The sequence below is a fragment of the Solanum pennellii genome, chromosome 3 (assembly GCF_001406875.1).
Source record: "Solanum pennellii chromosome 3, SPENNV200".
Lineage (NCBI taxonomy): Eukaryota > Viridiplantae > Streptophyta > Magnoliopsida > Solanales > Solanaceae > Solanum > Solanum pennellii.
This window is the reverse complement of record NC_028639.1, coordinates 513,619-527,191: the sequence shown is the minus strand read 5'-3', so window position 1 is coordinate 527,191 and position 13,573 is coordinate 513,619. Positions and strand designations below refer to the sequence as shown.

Below are 13,573 nucleotides of genomic sequence, written 5' to 3'. Positions count from 1 at the left end.
TGAGTATACATACGTGTAGTTTTATATCTATGAATTGAAGAGGGAAATAACTTATTTTTGGGTATTGATATGGAGAAGAAATTTTAAGCTCATACCTAGATCTAGTTGACCTTGCAATTTTATATTTATTAGTGAGAAAAATAAATTAGAACCTTGAATCTAATAGCGAAAAAATTAGAGAAGATTAGAAATCCTAAAGGTTCAAGATTTGAAATGAAAGTTACCATTGAAGCTTTGAAATTGTTCCCAAGCTTCAAGCTTTTCAAATGGCAGAAGAAAGGAAGAAGATGAAAGATTTGTGGGAGAAAAGGGGCTTAGAAATGCAAGTTGTAATTGGAACACTTATTTTAGGCTGATTTAGACTTACACGTGGATTCCAAAACACAGAGAAAATGCGTTTTAGATACATCTCATGCGCCTAAAAGAGGTGTATTCACCTTCTTGGACATGTCAGCGTTTAAGGATTAAAAGATATTAAAAATAAAAAGTTCAGGGGGTAATAGGATCCCCGTAAAGTATTGGTGTGTAGTTGAGAATTGACTAATACGTTAGGGGGGCATTTGACCATTTTCTCAAAAACTAATTATCCAAATACTCTCTTCGTCCTTTTAATTGTCATGGTGTGCTTTTCAAAAGTTATTATGACTAATTTTCAAAGTAAAATTAAATTATATTAGTTTAATATTTTAAATAAAAAATTTAAATATTAAAAAAATATAAAAAATATTATGAATTATAATATTTTACCTATCAATTAAATGAAGCATCGTAAAAAAGACAGTGAAAATATTTATCATTTTACTGTGTAAAAAAGGAACCTTACAACTTAAAGTGGACGGAGATAATATATATATTTTTATATATTTATATTATATTATACCATAGACATAAATTGACTCATTTCTTATTATTACAATTTTACTTTTCTTTTACCTCCTCCTCTCTTCTCCGCCTGTTATCTCCGTCTTCAATCGCCGCCGGTGAGTATTACCTGAGCTCTTTCTATTCTATTTCCGTTCAGTTTTGTTGTCTGTATATTAATTTTCTTCTGTTGATCAGTTTTCTGCATAATTGACATTGTCGTTGTAGCTGTGCGCTATTTTTTTAGGGTTTTTTATTTTTACGGGTTTTATTTTATCACATGTTCGATTTATATCCAGATCCAATCAATTGTGCTTTGCCTTGGAAATCTGTTAAGTCAATCAGGCTAATTTCTGTCAATTTTGATTTAGATTTTGTTGTTTGCCGATCCGAACTTGTTTGGGACTGAATTGTAGTTGTTGCTGTTGTGGTTTGTTGCTGAAGTGTTATATAGTTCTGGATATACAAATTGTTGACTTTTTTTGTTGGGGAAGAAATTGGGGAAAATGAAGATTTCCAAGTTAATTATAAAAGCTTTTTTGAACTGAGAAAAGATTCAAGTTTTAGTAATTTGTCGTTCTGTTGGAGCTATATTGCTTGGATCCTCATAAAAATGCATAAATTTGGACTCATTAGAAAAAAACACAAACTTTTGGAGTATGTGACACATAGGGAGTAATCTCTGATGATCCGAGTAATATATTGTTGGAGAGTTTAATAAGGAAAAGTAAATTTGTGATTCACTGAAGATTTATGTAAACATAGTGGATATACAGGTAGTTTTAGATTTGTACCTTTGTATGCATTTTGTCTGATTGAGTTTCAGAATTATTGGCTCTTTTGGAGCTGACGTAGAACGTGGATGTTGAGATTTACTTTTTATCACGTAGAAAGAGGATTAACCGATTAAGTCACAATTGAAACAGAAAGAACAATAAAGGTTATGCCAACTAGTTGAATTATAGCTCAGTTTTTGTTATGCTTGCATTATGTGTCCTATGTTTGCCAAGAGTCCCTTTTTAATCTTGTTAGAAACTTACAAGTTAGTCTATGTACCGATAAATGTGGGATTAAGCATTCTCTATTTGAAGGGAAGTCTATTATGCTTTAGAAAGTATATTATCTTATGTTGGGTGAAGTCACTGAATAAAGAAAGATTTATATAATCGATCCCAACTGGTTTGTGAGTTGGGACTAATGGATAGTTGATTGGATGGATAGATCAAGTATAAATAGGACTTACTTCTATTCTACTTGTTTTGTGATAATGTGCAGTTTTATCATTTGTTTTTGTGCCGTCTATTGTAGATGGATTGGCAAGGACAAAAGCTTGTGGAACAATTGATGCAGATACTGCTTGTGAGCTTTGGTGTGGTAGCATTCCTCACAGGCTATATGTTGGGCTCGTTCCAAACTATGCTGTTAACATACGCTGGTGGTGTTGTCTTTACGGCCCTTCTCACCATACCTAACTGGCCTGTCTATAATCGCAACCCTCTCAATTGGTTGGACCCAAGTGTAGTCGAAAAGTATCCCAAACCACTGCCTGCTACTACTGGTTCCAAGAAGAAGAGCACTAAGAAGTAGGTCATTTGACTGATATTCCGCTGACATTTCACTTGGTCTTTCTACAGAAAACTATTATGATGTATCAAATACAGTCGGTGGTTTTTTGGTATGAGCTGAACGTTTTATGCTCTCGGTGAATTTTGTCAGTGCTATAAGAAAGATTTAGTTTTGATATTGTTGTGCCATTTCTCTTCTATTCCTAAATTTTATATGTGAACTGCCTATTTATTTGCATATCATCTGAAAATAATCAGTCTCTATCCAAACACAAGTTGTGTTTGGATGAAAGGACTATAAGTAATTTTGATTTCCTGCGATCGTTCATGTCCGTCTCTAGGTAAGAAACCAAATATGAAAGTGAAATAAAAAATATGCAGCAGGAATCGAGTGAGCTATTGTCGTTGCTGCTGATTTGCTATGGCTCTTTCATGCTTGATGCCTGCAATGTGCTCTGCTTATTTGGACTGCAGATAGTTGTTCTACTCTTTGTATTTCTTTTACCAAGTGTCTTTATAACGTTGTGTAAGTTCAAACAGTAATACTTGATCTGAAGAGTAAAATAGAGATTTCAGGTTGCAGGAACTCTTTAGTTGTGAAATGAATTTCGTGGTTCATACCACAATGCATTAGTAGTCTTGATCTGGATAAGTTGATCATTTCATTTCTTGCAACTGAGTCAACGTTTTAAATGTAGCATCGTAACACTACACATTCTCACTCTATATGGCTTACTAGTAGTCTATGTTTCTCGAACTCTCCAAAAATATCGTATCACTTGTGTTGGATCCGACATGCATCTGTCAATGTTGTCACATGTGAGACGTTTTCATGGACGTGCATTTAGTTCATGTAGTTTGTATTCCAAGTTACTCTCACCGAGTCTTTTGCTCATTTGAAGCAAGTGGCGGAGCTACCCTTGTCCAAATTTTAGTTCGAAGGAGAATATAATCAAATTTTAGCGGTAGATGAAAGAGAGGGGTTTGTCATTGTCACTCTGCCTGCCTTTCTTTTTGTTTTCATAGGTCCAATTTTAATAGAAACGCGGTCGAGTAACCTGACTAATTTGGATTCACGTACAATAGCCTATTAATGCGGGTACAATGCTCTAACCCAGAAATGATCCTTTTGCAGTCTCTAAACTCGAGCCATCTGATTTAAGGGTATAGGGATTTCAATTGGATGCGATTACAAACTCCAAACTCCCCTTAAGTAGTGCATCAAGTGTCAAATGCTAGTTATAAAATAAAAACTAGATAACTATTGCAATAAATATAAGGGTTTATTCTTCTTTTCTATAAATTTCCCAAAATATTCTTCCATCACATGTGAGAGGTATCTTGGTGCAATAAGAATATTTACGTCTCAGTTCAAAACAAGTTGAGACTAACTATATGAATTCACATTCACCATAATATTTCGTTTAACTCATCTCATGTCAATATCATATCACTCCTATAAAACATGAGAAGAACAACCAAAAAGAAATAAGTAGTAAAATGAAACGTGGTCGGCAGGATTCGAACCTGCGCGGGCAAAGCCCACATGATTTCTAGTCATGCCCGATAACCACTCCGGCACGACCACTTGATATTTTAAAGCTTCCTCAAAATACGATACTATCAATAATTATTTTTAATTTAATAATTTTCAACTTTCAATTATTAAATTAAAAATAATTTAATAGATTGAGTGACTTTCTGAGGAAAGAGTGGATAGTTGAGTGACTTTTGAGGGAAAATTGAAAGTTGAGTGACTTTCTGAGAGAAGAGTGCATAGTTGAGTGACTTTTGAGGGAAAATTGAAAGTTGAGTGACTTTTTGAGAGAATAGTGCAAAGTTGAGTGACCATCTGAGGTATTAACTCGTGCATAAAACATTACTTTGCTTACATAAGATTCAAGAAGGGTCGCGACTAAAAGAATGCGAGGTAGACAATCTTTCCTGATATAAATATTAGTGACTATTTTATCAGTTTAAATTCGTGATCTAAGAAAATATTATTAAAAAAAAAATAAAATTAACAATGAATAAATTTTATAACCGAACAATTAATCTATTGCTAAGAGCTATGAATAGGTACCACATCACAAGCTAGTTGGTCTTAATTCGTAGGCATCAAATAGCCAAATAGTTTTAGCATCCAAGAAATAAATCTCTTATTATGTGGTTATCAAAAAAAGTTAGGTAGGTTATAATTGAAAAGCAACAAGTGTGTTATGTTCTATAATTAATTCTTCTAATTCTATTCAATAGATTAATTAAAAGGCTTTGAAATGCATTACAAACATTTTAGTGTGCTTGTATGAGTGCTAGCAATATTACAAATTCTGTTGTTTTCTTGCATCATATTTACTTTTCTTTTTAACATATCCAAATTTATAAATTGACTATGAATTATGATATGAAAGTAATCAAATTATTACATATAGTTCAAATATAAATTAAGTACTTTCTATAAAAATTTCATATGTTGAAAAGCTTCCGGTTATTATGAATAATACTAACTTTGTATAAATTAATTTACAAAAAATCTTAAAAATTCTACTTAGATATAAATTGAGATAAGAGAGTAATATATATCGAAAATAAATTTGGATCTTAATTTTTTTATAAATATAAAAATAAAGAATGCTTGAGTTGTTGCTTCCACACGATTCGTTTTTTTTTGTGAACAAATCTTGTGGGACCTTATCATTCATAGCACGACCATTTTTTCCTTCATCAGCCGCCATTTATTTGGGCTATAACTTCTTCTTCTTCTCGTCGACCCCTTAAGATTTAGCAGAAAAAATCTATTAGCAATGGCGGCGTCTTCAGCTATAGCTTCAAGTTCTACAACTTTCATCAATAAGGTTTGTGTGTGTTTAAAATGATTGAATTAAGATGCCCCTTTGATGCAAAATAAGTTTTTTTTTTCTTCTCATTATGAGTGAATTTACGCTGACCCTTTTGCTGATATGCTCTTATTTGCTGCCAAAATCAAGATTTTTCCCTTATTGAGGAGTTTTGTGCTGACCTGTTGCTGATTTTCTCATATTTGCTGCAAAAATTAAGATTTCTTCCGTTATGAGTGGATTTGCACTGACCCTTTTGCTGATTTTCTCAAATTTGCTGCAAAAGACAAGATCTTTTTTCCGTTTTGAAGAAATTTGTGCTGACTCTTTTGCGGATTTTCTCTTATTTATTGCAAAATTTAAGTTTTCTTCAGTTTTGAGGAGATTTGTGCTGACCCTTTTGCTGTTTTGTACAGAAAGATGTGGGTCTATCTGCCTTCTCTTCACAAGCTTCATTTTCCGTTCAAACTGCTCGGAAAAGGATATCCAAGAGAATTGTTTCTGTGATGACACCTCAGCAGACTGAAAGAAAACCTGCCACAACTGGATCAGTATGCATTTCTGATTGGTTTTTGTGCTCTTAATTGAAAAAAAGGGGTTGACTTTTTTATCATGTTTTTTTTTATTGTTATTAGGTAAAGACTGGGATGACTATGACTGAGAAGATATTAGCTAAGGCTTCTGATAAGCCTGACGTGAGCCCTGGTGATAATGTCTGGGTGAATGTTGATGTTCTGATGACTCATGATGTTTGTGGCCCTGGCTCTATTGGAATTTTTAAGAAAGAGTTTGGACAGAATGCTAAGGTATATATGCTGCCAGTAGAGTAACTTTCTTAGTGCAAATTGATTGTCTTGCTATTTTGGTTGAGTAAATTTGGTTTTGCTTCGAGTACTTGGAAACTGATTCTTAGCTAGTGTTTCGCCATAGATATATTTGAAACTTGAAAAGAAAGAGTTTTTGAAGTTTTGTTGGAAGATAATTTTTGGAACTTGAAGTTGTGTTTGGACATGCATATTTATTAGTGCAAATTGATTGTCTTGTAATTTTGGCAGTGTAAATTTGATCTTGCTTCGGGTACTTGAAAACAGATTCTTAGCTAGTGTTTGGTCATGCATGCATTGGAACTTTGAAAAAAATTAGAAGTTTTGTGAGTGAAGGTGAAATTTCACCCTAAATTGATCTGGGCTAGTTTTTGGAACATGAAACTCTTCAAAAACTGACTAAATTTCATGGACAAACAATATTGAATCATTCTTTTTTATAAAAAGCAATCTAATTCCAGAATCGATGACCAAATGGGAGCTGTTAGTTTGCTAATTTTCTTCATTACCTGGTTATGTGGTAGCTATATGTACTGATTGAAATTTCTTTAGTTCTCTGGTGGTCCGGTAATGGTGTTATTAAATGTGGAAATATGAACTAAAGACTGTTTCTCAAGCTCACGCTTATTTTGTTGATTTGATGCTGAACTAAAGACTATGTTTCTCAAGCTCACACTTATTTGTTGATTAGATGCATTATTCGGATGATATATCTAATGGATGTTTCCTTATTTCAATATCATAGGTCTGGGATCGTGAAAAGCTTGTCATTATACCTGACCATTACATATTCACAACTGACGAACGAGCAAACCGTAACGTGGATATCTTGAGGGATTTCTGCAATGAACAAAATATTAAGTACTTCTATGACATAAAAGATTTGGGGAACTTCCGTGTATGGCTATTTCCCTCTAAGAATACCTTATTATGTGCCCTGCTGAAGCTGTTACTTTGTTTGTCTGCTCATAACAAATGAAAAAAACTAAATGTGTGATACTATACAGGCTAATCCTGATTACAAGGGTGTCTGCCACGTTGCTCTTGCACAAGAAGGTCACTGCAGACCTGGAGAGGTGAATGAATAATCTTTGCCAAAATCCACATTGTCAAGACATATTGATATGTATATGCATAGGCTTTTACTTTATGAAACCTTATGATTGTTGCCAGGTTTTGCTGGGTACAGACTCCCACACATGTACTGCTGGAGCTTTCGGGCAATTCGCCACTGGAATTGGCAATACTGATGCAGGTTTTGTGTTGGGTACTGGAAAGATTCTGCTCAAGGTATGCAATTCTTGTCTTTATGGGATACAGTTATGGATTCACAGTTATGTTGTTTGATTTTATTGCCAATACGAAATTCCTAATTATATATCCCGAGAAGTTTTATCTACATTTTCTACTGTTGCATAGAGGCGTAACTACTCTCATTTTTTGGTGTCCCTTACCAAAGAATTAACCTTTTTTAAGATAATAGATGCCAGAGCTAAGCTAAAGACTTACAATAGTAAATTATAAGCTCATAAGGCATGTCACTGAGCTTGTTCTCCTTTGCATCTCACAAGATGAATGAGAACAAGTAACCATAGCATTCTTCTTAAACACGTTTCAATGCATTTAAATGGAGGAAAAAAATATGCAGCAAAAAATGTATTAAAGGAACATGATGTAGACTTCTTCATTTTCTTTTTGAAGATTGAAGAATGAACAAGAACTGACAGTTGCACGTGGCTCTTCGACATTTTGTATTTTTCGTAGTTAAATAACTTCTCTTTCTGCAAATGTATATCATCTACGAAATTTAATATTTGTATGATGCAGGTGCCTCCAACTTTGAGATTTGTAATGGATGGTGAAATGCCTGATTACTTGCTTGCTAAGGACTTAATTTTGCAAGTAAGTTTTGCTAGATGCTCTATTTTTCATTTTTGTATGTTGATATGATTTGTTGCGTCTGTTATTCTGTTTCTCTACAACGTTGTTGGATTGATAAGAATCCAAAGTTCAAATTCTTGTCCTTTGCTTTTAAAAATTGCAGATTATTGGTGAAATTTCAGTGGCTGGTGCTACTTACAAAGCAATGGAGTTTGTTGGCACGACAGTTGAAAGCTTGACTGTAAGTTTTTTTGACATTGTTGTTGGGATTAACGATGTTGGATCCTCAAGTAATTATGGATCTTATTGTTATAATAGATGGAAGAAAGAATGACATTATGCAACATGGTTGTTGAAGCTGGTGGAAAGAATGGTGTCATCCCAGCTGATAAAACGACATATGACTATCTTGAGGTAAGTGAGGAAGCTGGGGACTCAATTTCTCCCCTTTAAACTTCTCCACCTCCCTTGTGAGAGGTCAATTTCATCTGAGACATGCTGCCAAAAAGACCTTATAACTTTATATTCAGGGTGACTGAATAAAGAACCGCTATTCAGCTAATGAATTTTTATTTTCTGCTGTCACAGGGTAGGACTTCTGTGCCCTATGAACCTGTTTATAGTGATGAAGGAGCCAGGTATTGAATGCTAGAGACCATTGTAGCGATGTCACCAATTGATTCCATATTATTCTAGTGTGCAGTTGTCTCGTCTCAGATTAAATTGCTAATTCCTTTGTTAGTACATATTTTCGTTATTGTTATTTTGAGCACTCCATATGTGGCCAAAATTAGGTGGTTATAACTGATCATTCATCAAGGTATCAGATAAAAACTAATTTTCCAAAAGTGTTTGTTTATAAAAGGTATATGAGATGACTGATGAGATCAAATAGAATAAACCAAAATTTTCTAAAGATATATCAGTATATGTTCAAGTTCAAGAACAAGGTTGAAAGAAGTGGGTAATCAGTTGATGAGACAAATTTGTTCTACTATAAGCTTTGTAGAAATAATTTCCTCATATCCTGGAGAATGTGGTGACACATTTTGCCAAAACTAAATCCTTTCTCGCTATCATTTTCTTGTACTGAAAAATAATTATTTGTCCAAAGTAAATGAATAATACGAAGGAGGACTACATGTCCTGAAAATTGTCAATATCAGAAAACATTATTAGAGTGCAATTATTAGCTATTCCTTTCTGGTTAGGCGATAGAATTTTGTTATGAGGCTCATTATGTGACTCAATAATGGAAATCTGGCCCATGATGAATGTCTGAATATTTTGTTCTTCTGATGAACATTGGGAGATTGTTTGCTTTAAGGATTGTAATTTTTTCCAGAAAGGTTTTAGTGGCCGTAGAACATTTGTATTTGGATAGAGCTAACAGCAGAAGGGTCTGAGATTGGTTTCTTTTCAAGATATTTGGGATATAGAAGTCTTTTAGTAAAGCAATAGCCTCCTTTAATGAAATTGACTTTTTCTATATCCACCCAGATTATAGGGTTTTATTTATTTGATGCAACTCTTTCATAAGATTGTGCACTTGTAGTTATCTTCCATACAACCTTCTTCTCCTCATCTCACGAAAAGAGTATATTAGGTTATCATTTGTGAGTTCAAATTGCCATGTCTTCAACATTAATACGTCGTTTTTTTGTGTACCCAGATATCTTAAGGAGTACAGATTCGATGTTTCCAAGTTGGAGCCCTTAGTGGCTAAGGTTGGTTATGTTTTAGCGTTCTTTCTTTTGGGATTCATCAATGGTATTAACACTGTTTAGTTGTGTGGGTGTAACTCATACGGCGGAAAAAATTGAACTTGCAATTTTATATTATCAAACGATCAAGAATGCTAGTACAACTGTCTTTGCAGATTTTTTAAGCTATTCTCGTATTGTTTAATATTTTGATTTTATTTTCTCTGGAGATGGATTTCTACTCATTCTAAGTACTACCTGTTCCAAATGTTCTAAACCGTCTGCGCCTCCTGCAGCCTCATTCTCCTGATAATCGTGCTTTGGCAAGAGAGTGCAAAGATGTCAAAATCGACAGAGTATATATTGGATCTTGTACTGGTGGAAAGACAGAGGACTTCATGGCTGCTGCAAAAGTTTTTCTAGCTTCCGTAAGATTTTACTCCAATAAACCAATAATTACTCATTTTTATTATCTCATTGGTGTTATGTGGATGTTGCTATGAGTGTGGGATGCAATTTTTTTTTGACAGGGGGGTGTTTGGTTTCTAATTTAATCCTGAAGGAACCGTATGTAGTAGCCATATCCTTGTAATGCTCATTTGATGAGTACATCAAGGCGGTTGAAAGGTCTTCACAATGTGGGATTTATACCCATAAATAAAAATGTTTCTTAAAATAGTATTCACAATTAATGGCCTATATCTATAGATGACTGCAGTATGCTATAAATTATGACCAACAGTCTTGAATAATGTTTTGTTTCCATTCGGGAGAAACTGGAAAATTATATTGATGCATGTTGTAATCAGACAATTGTTTAGTAATATCTCACAGTTTTACCTGTTTTCTCTATGATTTATGATCCATCTCAATCAATGTTGACTTAACTAAGAACAAAATACAGTAGGTCAATGTAGCCAATATCAACTAGGTGTGATTAAGACTTAAATGTTGTTGTACTTAAATTAGGTTTTCTGTTTGCGAGGAGTCCTTTTGTCTTGTTTAGACTTTTATGGCCATGTAGGCATAAATGGTTAAGACAACTTTTTAGTAGTTGAATGAATTGGCTTGAATAGAGTGGAACAAATATGGAGGCTTAATATAACCAATTGCATCTAGTTTGGAATCGAGGCTTAGATGTTTGATTGACTTTACACCTTCACCAATTATAAACTTTGTCGTCTGCATTGACTCAATAGTTGAGGCGCATGATGTAATGTCGATTTCCACATTAGGCCACTCGTCTTTTCTGCAAGTCTATGGTCTCTTCTGTAGATTTGTTCTTGTCCTATATTGGCTGATTACTATATATGTGTGCAGTGTTGCTTCACCATGTTTCACAATTATCTCACACTATTATGCTTAATTTCTCGCTTTTTATGGCAATTTTTCCTTGTTCGCTTTTGCTCCCAGTCCTTCAGGGAGGGGAAATTCTTACTCATTTTTCATGATTAAAGTCTTTATTCATCTCATGTTTTCCGTGCAATAAGATGCTGAATCAGTGGATCAGATCTTCCATTATGTTCTTCACATTGATTCTAAGCGTTCCATGTTTTATTTCCCTTTTGATAACTTAAATAAATGGAAGGTGCAAGTGCTATGATCTACTTCCAATTAATCAGGATATGTTAGATATTTCAGTTTTAAAAGAATAACCATGTCTTATGCAGGGAAAGAAGGTAAAGGTTCCCACTTTCCTTGTTCCTGCTACCCAAAAGGTTCGTAATCTTATTTTTTATCCTAGGACTATGTTGGTATCTTAGCTGCGATATTATCGCAGAAGTACCATATGATGTAAATATTTGATACTGTTTCAGGTATGGATGGATGTATATAGCCTCCCAGTTCCAGGATCAGGTGGCAAAACATGTTCCCAGATTTTTGAGGAGGCAGGTTGCGATACACCTGCAAGTCCTAGTTGTGGTGCTTGCTTGGGTGGCCCTAAAGACACTTATGCACGCATGAATGAAGCTCAGGCAAGTTGTTGGTTGTTTTATATGAGTTGTTAAGTTGCCATTAATATGCTAGGGGCATTTGGCTTTGACTATACATCATTGGGTTGTTTGTGACAAATAGGATATTTCATAGCGAAATTTTCTTTGAGCAGGAATAACTTAGTTCAATCTTATACCACGTAGTTGAATATTTATTTGGTTCACCACACATTGGACACCTCACAAGCTGGAAATCATTGCTAGTTTATAGTGGTGACATCGTTTAACATGGCATTAGTTCCAGACTATTTATTGCTTTACCCTCCTTCCAGATTATTGACCTAGTTTTAGTGAATGACTTACATATCTAAGTTAAATTAGCATCCGTAACCGGAAGTGTACAATGCTGACCCTTAGATCTGTTATGTATGTTGTTGGTTGATTATTCTTTGCGCCTTGTAGTCATTGTTGGGAGGTTGTTGGCGGGCGTGTAAATTTTTGAAGCGTTTTCCATGTTTCTTCTTTTTGGTTTTTGTTTCCTTTTCCATTCTCGGTTTCTTACTGAATGCGTAAGCCTTAACATCCACACAACTCTTATAGAAATTTGCTTGCTATGTTCATTCTCCGTTGACGCGGGCTCTAGAACCTAGGTTCTCTAGATGCAAAACCTTTCAGTCCACGATGATTTGTTTTTACTTGAGAGCTTTTTTCAAAACCGATATAGTGAGCAGATATCATCATTTCAGTTTGGTTTTTCTGGTTTTGGGGAGCCATAAAACAGATTCTCGACGTGAATCCAACTTTTCTGTCCAAGACAATTTTTTCACCGGAGGTTTTCTTTAATCTAAATATAGTGGGCAAATATAATCATGTCACTTTTACCTTTCTGGTTTGGGTCTCATAAATTCGATTACCAGGATGACCTCCTGTAGTTTTGAGTTAATGGTAAAAGCACACCTAAGCTATCATTTTTTTTGCAATTTTTATACTTCCAACTATCCGTTGTTTCTTTTACCCACCTAAACTATCACTCCCTTGTATTAGAACACACCTCAATAGTGACTTGGCCAAATATTGTTCCCACTCAACAGCAGGCTCGTGTAGGCCAACTCAGCATTGAGGTGTGTTTTTAATACAAAAAGAGTGATAGTTTAGATGAGGTAAATGGAACAATGGATAGTTGAGGTATGAAACCTCATGAACATGTGATAGTTTAGGTGTGTTTTCGAGAGAATTCAACCTTGAAATTAACATAATCGTAAAGGGAATAGGGGTCAGTCACAGAACAAGAAACATACCAGCATTATCTGGATTTTGCATAAACTGCCTTTCTATTTTCCGAGTTCAGGCAGCCCTAAAATTGTTGGAAGGAGTCAAACTTGTCATGGCAATGTAGGTCGTTACCTAACTCTATGAATGATTGTCTTGCAGGTCTGTGTATCAACCACGAATAGGAACTTCCCTGGTCGAATGGGACACAAGGAAGGCCAGATTTATCTTGCATCTCCGTATACAGCTGCAGCATCAGCATTGACCGGTTATGTCACTGATCCCCGAGAGTTTTTGCAGTGAAGTTCCTCGATGACCTCGTTTTAGGAGTTTGGATTATGTTGTACACTAACAGATGAGTGAATCTTGAGCTTTTGATGCTTATATATTCCTGAGGAAGGCCGCGCCCGATGTGTTTCTCTTTTTTCTCTTTACTCCCGAGAAATGAATGCTCTTCTGCAATAAAATGAGAACTCCTTAACTCCTAATTTCTGTCTTCTTTGTTGTATTCTTGGAGTCTTATATTGAAATAAGAATTTGTTTCTGGAAATAATTACTCCTTTTTTTGTTTTTCTTCCTTGAAGTAGTAATAGCAAGAGAAGTTTCAGATTCCGCAGGTGAAACTCTATGATAATATTCTAGAATTTCACCGTTCGTACTTGAAAAAAAGACTTTTCAATTACAGGCGCTGAAAAGTAG

The 13,573-nt window shown here is 34.7% G+C and overlaps 2 protein-coding genes and 1 non-coding gene across 3 annotated transcripts; 2 read left to right on the top strand and 1 right to left on the bottom strand.

Annotated features, from left to right (window-relative positions):
- Positions 1-859: 859 nt before the first annotated feature.
- Positions 860-2,604, top strand: LOC107012483 (probable signal peptidase complex subunit 1). Its single transcript, XM_015212344.2, has 2 exons — positions 860-980; positions 2,170-2,604. The coding sequence occupies exon 2, from the start codon at positions 2,170-2,172 to the stop codon at positions 2,446-2,448; it is 279 nt and encodes a 92-aa protein (XP_015067830.1). The 5' UTR covers positions 860-980; the 3' UTR covers positions 2,449-2,604.
- A 1,328-nt stretch (positions 2,605-3,932) lies between these two features.
- TRNAS-AGA lies at positions 3,933-4,014 on the bottom strand. Its single transcript has one exon. It is a non-coding gene; the product is annotated as a tRNA-Ser (tRNA).
- A 1,064-nt stretch (positions 4,015-5,078) lies between these two features.
- On the top strand, positions 5,079-13,362 carry LOC107014568 (3-isopropylmalate dehydratase large subunit, chloroplastic-like). Its single transcript, XM_015214535.2, has 15 exons — positions 5,079-5,281; positions 5,680-5,814; positions 5,899-6,069; positions 6,833-6,985; positions 7,095-7,163; positions 7,261-7,377; positions 7,915-7,989; positions 8,132-8,209; positions 8,287-8,382; positions 8,557-8,606; positions 9,641-9,695; positions 9,968-10,099; positions 11,342-11,389; positions 11,489-11,647; positions 13,037-13,362. The coding sequence occupies exons 1-15, from the start codon at positions 5,231-5,233 to the stop codon at positions 13,175-13,177; spliced, it is 1,530 nt and encodes a 509-aa protein (XP_015070021.1). The 5' UTR covers positions 5,079-5,230; the 3' UTR covers positions 13,178-13,362.
- Positions 13,363-13,573: the final 211 nt, after the last annotated feature.